Source organism: Piliocolobus tephrosceles, chromosome 4 (assembly GCF_002776525.5).
Source record: "Piliocolobus tephrosceles isolate RC106 chromosome 4, ASM277652v3, whole genome shotgun sequence".
Taxonomy (NCBI): Eukaryota; Metazoa; Chordata; class Mammalia; order Primates; family Cercopithecidae; genus Piliocolobus; species Piliocolobus tephrosceles.
Window position 1 is genome coordinate 75,801,046 of NC_045437.1, and position 6,401 is coordinate 75,807,446.

Consider the following 6,401-nt stretch of genomic DNA (forward strand, 5'->3'; position numbering starts at 1 on the left):
GTGGTCCATCATTGACCAAAACATCATTATAAGGCACATGACTATACATATATGTATATTATAATATGTATATTCTATGTGTGTACACATTTTAGAGTAAATTGTAGGTATCATACCCAGTTACTTCTAAATATTCTTGTACTAGTTTTGTAAGAAAAAGGACATTCTCTTACATAACGACAGTACAGTTCTCAAAGTCAAGAAATTTAACATTGATATACTATTAGCTAATCTATAGTCCATATTTAAATTTAATCAATTATCCCAGTAATGTATTTATAGCTAGTTTTTTCCAGTCAGGGATGAAATCCAGGATTCTGTCTCTTTAATCCCCTTTAATTTAGAACAGTTCCTAATACTTCCTTTGTGTTTTATCACCTTGACATCTTCGAAGAATACCAGCCAGTTATTTTGTAGAACAGTTCTTACTGTGAGTTTGTCTGGTGTTTCCTCATGAGGTATTTTTGACAAAAACATCATGAAATTGACGTGAACTCCTTCCCAGTGTATATGATTAGGAAGCGTATGATGTTGGTTTGTCCTGATATTGGTGTTGTTTCTATCTGATGACTTGCTTAAGGTGGTGTCTGTCAGATTTATCCAGTAAAGCTACCATTTTTTCCTTTGTATAAATAATAATGTGAAGTTTTACTTTGAGACCATGTAAATATCCTGGTCCTTATCAAACTTTTACTGAGTGACTTTAACATCTATTGATTATTTCCTAACCACATCATTCCTATTATATTTAATAGATGGCATCCTACTGTAAGGAAGTGCTTTTCTTTCACCCTTGCTTGTTGATTGGTTGTTTATATTAATACGAATTTAAGGATATTTATTGTTTTCGGTGGTTTCAAATCCATTACTAGTCATCATTTATTTTAATCCCAAATTGTCCTAGATTTGGCCATCAAGTTCTTTAAGTTGACTCCTGTATGCTTTTGACATGGCTACGTAATTCTTAGAGCATGTCCTTATTTCCTGGTGCCACAACGTGTTTCAGTACTTTTGTTTCACCAGTTTTTAGATGACTGTTAATGTCTCTTTGTGTGTTGTGTAAGAAAAAAAATAATGTACATACGACCCAACTACTTTGGACAGAAATCCATTTTTAAATAGACTGGGCATATCTTGTACTTTAGTTGAAACCATTATAGTGGTGACAAAAATAATAATCTTAAAGGTTCTTTTTTGTGTGTTCAAAAGAAAGAATTATTTCTTTCAGGACAGTGGTCAGTTGAAACAACAACAGCAAAAGAGAACTTAAGATCAGGAAACCTGGGTTTGAGTCCCCAGTCCAATTGAATAGCTATTTTAGAGAAATCTACACAAAGTTTTCTCATTTGCAAAATGGAGCTGTGAAGGTTCTGTTTGGCAACATATGATAAAGCATTATCAAATATGTAGTATTTCCTCTGCCCAGCATGCCGTAACAGGTTTCAGGCTAGGCATAGTGTTTTTGATTATGTGGATAACTATCTTAAAATCCTTCCGAATGTAGTTGAGGATGGTCATAAAGTTATCTGAAATAAAAGTTAGGAGCCATGCAAAAAACCCAGGTCAGTTATCTTTTATATTAGAAATGACAAGCACAACCTGACTGTGTGCTTGTTCAACTGCTTTCCAAAATAAAACATTTTTTTTGATAGTTTGAAATTGGGTATATAAAGAATATGCAATTGAAATAACTCAAATTTTGGGTGTTTTTGTTTTTGTTTGTGAGATGGAATCCCTGTCGCCCAGGCTGGAGTGCAGTGGTGCAATCTCGGCTCTCACTGCAGTCTCCGCCTCCCAGGTTCAAGCGATTCTCCCACCTCAGGCTCCCAAGCAGCTGGGACTATAGGTACACACAGTGACGCCCAGCTAATTTTTGCATTTTTATTAGAGATAGGATTTCACCATGTTGATCAGGCTGGTCTCAAACTCCTGGCCTCAAGTAGTCTGCCCAACTCAGCTTCCCAAAGTGCTGAGATTATAGGCATGAGCCACCACATCCAGCCAAAATACGAATTTTTTGGATAGTCTTGAAATTTGTATCTTATTTATCTAATCAGTTTTAAACAGATTAACTTGTTTGTTAAATTTCCATTTTACTTTGCATTGGATTAAAAACAGTATTATTATAAATATTTTTGTGATGCTTTACAATTTTCAAAGCACTTTTACACGCATTCTCTTATTTAATATTCACAGCAATCCTGTGAGTTACACAGAGCAAAATTAGTATCCTCATTTTATAGAGGAGGAAACCGAACCTCAGAAGTGTAAGGTCACATTCTGTGTAACGGATGGCGCAGGAACTGTGAGTTGGTGGCGATTGCGTCCAGCACTGGAGACAAACCTAGCACATCATAACACCCAGTAAATATGTGTTGGATGGATAGGTGAAACTCAAAAGCAGGTCTTCTGATTCCAGAATTTCAGGTCATAGGACATAAAATAAAATTCGAATCAACTCATAATAATGTTGAATGATGCTGGTAAACAAGCCTTACCTGGCAGCCAGGAATAATCTGCAAACATAAGAAGTCGAAAGATGCTCAGCATTGCTCATGTTTAAATACAGACCAATCAAAACAAGGACATGCCATTTTTATCTATCAGATTTAGCAAAGATAACAAAATGGGCTATTCTGGGAACTAGGGAAGATGTGGGAAACAGACACACACTGGTGTGCCGCATGCAAACTCTTGCCACCCATTTGGAGTATGTGTTGCTGTCTTTCGATCTTTCAGATGCATGTAACCCTTTCCCTAACAAGTTCACCTTTAAAAACTGGTGCTACCGACTCCCATATGTACTCAAAGATAGATGCATAAGAATTTTCATATGCACGTTATTTGCAATAATAAACAACCAAAAACCATTTAAATGTTAACGAATAGACTGTTTAACAATAGTGTAGAATATTGACAGGATGGAAAACTATGCAGCCATTAAAAGGAACAAGGCAAGTTGGTGTGTGCTGATATGGAAAATCTCCAAGATATATTGATAACTGTAAAAAGCAAGATGTCAAAAAGCCAAAGACAAACCTATACTGACCTGTGTTTGCCTACGCATAGACTGTCTCTGGTTAGATTCAGAATACACTGTTAACAATTGTTGACTGGACAAGGGGATTGGGGCAGGAGAGACTTTACGCGGGGAACCTTTGGATACTGTTTCACTTTATAATTAATAGATAATTCGAGAAGATATATCAAGGCCCATTTCTTGAAGGCCGGAGCGCTTCTAACCCCAGAGCCTGCCTCAGCCTCTGGCTCCCAACCCCGCAGCCACCCTTTCGCGTCTGAGCAGGCCGGGGCCCCACTCACCCTTCCCGGCCGCAGACAGAGCGCGGGCGCCCGGGAGAGCCCCGCCGCGGGCAGCTCCGCAGCAGGAGGCCCCGCAGCCGCTGCGCGCCGGGACGGAGCATGACTGGGCAGAGGCCGAGGCCAAGGGCGCGGGCGCCTCCTCCAAGGCCAGCGGACAGCCTGAGGCCGCGGGGCTGGCGGGGCGGCGGTCGGACCCTCCCCCGGGCGGGGGCGGGGGGCGGACTCCTGGACGGCCGCGCGCCCGGGAATCCGGCGCCCACAGAGCCGTGTCACCATGGCACCTGCCGGACGCCCGGGGGCCAAGAAGGTGAGTTTCCTCCCCTTGATCCTCACGGAGCCCCTGGCCGCTGTGAGCGACTCCGTTCACACTCCCTGTCGATCCCTAGCCAAGCCCTGGGGCCTCGGCAAAACACTTGGACAGGACGGCCCTGAGCCTCGATTTTCCCAGTCACAGGTTGATTAGCGTTTATGGAGGCCTTACTCGGTGCCCGGCGCTGCACAGAGTGCTGTGCTCAAGTTACCTCCTCATCTTGACAATTATCCCCATTTCACAGGTGAGAAAACTGAGGTTCAGCGAGTCAGGCGACTAGCTCAGGGTCACGAGTCCAGCCCCGCAGGGAGCAAGGATCAGAAGTCTAGCTTTCGGACTCAGGTCGCGCGCACGTTTTCTTCCCTCAACCGACCAGCACCCGCAGCTCTTTGGGCTAATCCGCCCCAGAACCCTTCGGACTGTCCCTCGCGTTTTGGAAAAGTCAGCAGCCTGGCCAAGCAGCCTGGCCTTGCGAGTCGCCGGCTGGCCTGAAACCAGTCCTGGATAAGGACGCCCCCAGAGCTGCGGCGCAGGATGGAGGGTGGGTGGGATTCGTTAGGACCCCTCCACCTCCTCCCACCCGGTGGTCCCCAGCTCCTGGCCCCTTTCCCGGTCTGGTCACCAGATGTTGGTTTTATGCCCAGCCATTTCTTTGTCGGGTATGTGTGGGAGTGGGAGGAAGGGGTGACTAAGCAAAATTAGGAAGGGCATGAGCTTGGACGAAGAACATCCCCACGACCATTCAAAGAGACCCCCACCCCCGCCAGCCCTGTCATTCAGAGTGGGAGGAGGGGAGGAGGAGCAGTACATGAGTAGAAATGTGTATCACCGAGCTATTTATACTAAAAAGTTAGGAACGACCAAGATACTCTGCAATAGGGGATTCTAAATAAATTAAGGTTCATCTACTTAAGGTATTAGGCAATTAAATAACTTAGTATGAGAACCAGCAAAATGCTTTGGCAATGTTAAGTTGCAAAAGGAAATATATCACAAACTGATCCCAACCTTATACAAATATTTATATACACACTGTAAGGAAGGACACAATAATGGTAATAGTTACACAAGATGTGGAATATTGGTTTAAAAAGCATGTTTTAGGATATTTTTTCAGATTATAAAAGTCAAATGTGAGCATTGAAAGAAATAGTTAATAAAAAATAATCAAAGAACATTGTGCTGACTTTTTTCTCTCAACTTTCTCTAATGCTATGTTCATCTTTACAGTTCATTTTTTTAAACGTTTTTACAATGCCCTATTTTTGTTCAATTTCTTTGGGGCCTCTGCTGTTACAACACCAAGATTATCACACACTAATCCATGTGAATCTGTACCTGGGAGTGAAGGGGTTAATGGGGAGGAACTAATCTCACCTCTCTCCTCAGCTAGCGGGTACATTTTAAGAATTCATTCAATTGCTACAGACAAGACCTCCAATTAGGTCTTTCATCCAAAAGAGCAGTTCCGCTGGCAATTCTAGGAAGAGGGGGAGATATTTTAGACAGATTGGGTTTTTCTGGGCACCTCCTACTACACAGTGAAGTTGATCCCCACTGAGTATGAATAGAGATGTCTTGAAGCCAGATCTTAAACCCAGAGGTCTCAGGTAGTGATATCTGCAAAAAGGGGGCATAAATGCACCCTGGAGCTGGCTGTCAGATGCAAGGCAGGTTCACCGCCAAACTGATGGGGAGGATGGGATGAAAATATAAATGTACTGCAAAATTAATGTACAGTGTTCCTTATTTTACATGTTCCTGTCTTTATAATTATACAGCTGACTTTCGATAATGCTAGTATAATAGTGAGGAACAACACACACTGGGGCCTATTGAAGGGTGGAGGGTGGCAGGAGGGAGAGGATCAGGAAAAATAACTAATGGATACTAGGCTTAATACCTGGGTGAGGAGATAACCCATATAGCAAACCTCCAATGATGCATGTTTACCTATGCCACAAACCTGCACATCCTGCACATGTACCCCTGAACTTAAAAGTTAAAAAAAAAAATCTAAAGAAGAGATCATACTGGTATAGTAATTAATTGAGGTAGTTAGAATAGCAGTGAAGGAAGGGCTAAAAGATGCTCTGAATTCAAATCTTGATAACTTAGTTATTTTGTTAATGGATATGTAGAAAAATGGCCAATTGACCGGGCACAGTGGCTCACACCTGTAATCCCAGCACTTTGGGAGGCTGAGGCAGGTGGATCATCTAAGGTCAGGAGTTCAAGACCATCCTGGCTAACACGGTGAAAGCCCGTCTCTACTAAAAAAAATACAATAAAACTAGCCGGGCAAGGTGGCAGGCACCTGTAGTCCCAGCTACTCGGGAGGCTGAGGCAGGAGAATGGCGTAAACCCGGGAGGTGGAGTTTGCAGTGAGCCGAGATCGTGCCACTGCACTCCAGCCTGGGCAACAGAGCAAGACTCCGTCTCAAAAAAAAAAAAAAAAAAAACAAACAAACAAAAAAATTAGCTGGGCATGGTGGCAGGTGCCTATAATCCCAGCTACTTGCAAGGGTGAGGCAGGAGAATTGCTTGAACCCTGGAGGTGGAGGCTGCAGTGAGCTGAGATCACGCCACTGTACTCCAGCCTGGGCAACAAGAGTGAAACTCTGTCAAGAAAGAAAGAAAGAAAGAGAGAGAGAAAGAGAGAAAGGAAGGAAGGAAGGGAGGGAGGGAGGGAGGGAAGGAGGGAGGGAGGAAGGGAGAGAGAGAGAAAGAGAGAGAGAAAGAAAGAAGAAAGAAAGAAAGAAAGAAAGAA

The 6,401-nt window shown here is 43.2% G+C and overlaps 1 protein-coding gene across 1 annotated transcript in view; it reads right to left on the reverse strand.

The window, feature by feature from the left end:
* Positions 1-3,476, reverse strand: part of DMGDH (dimethylglycine dehydrogenase) — a 71,039-nt gene extending 67,563 nt beyond the window's left edge. Inside the window, exon 1 of the mRNA XM_023215070.2 lies at positions 3,322-3,476. Within this exon, the coding sequence (XP_023070838.2) occupies positions 3,322-3,422 (101 nt within the window). The 5' untranslated portion in view covers positions 3,423-3,476. The remainder of the gene's footprint in view (positions 1-3,321) is intronic.
* Between the last annotated feature and the right edge of the window lie 2,925 nt (positions 3,477-6,401).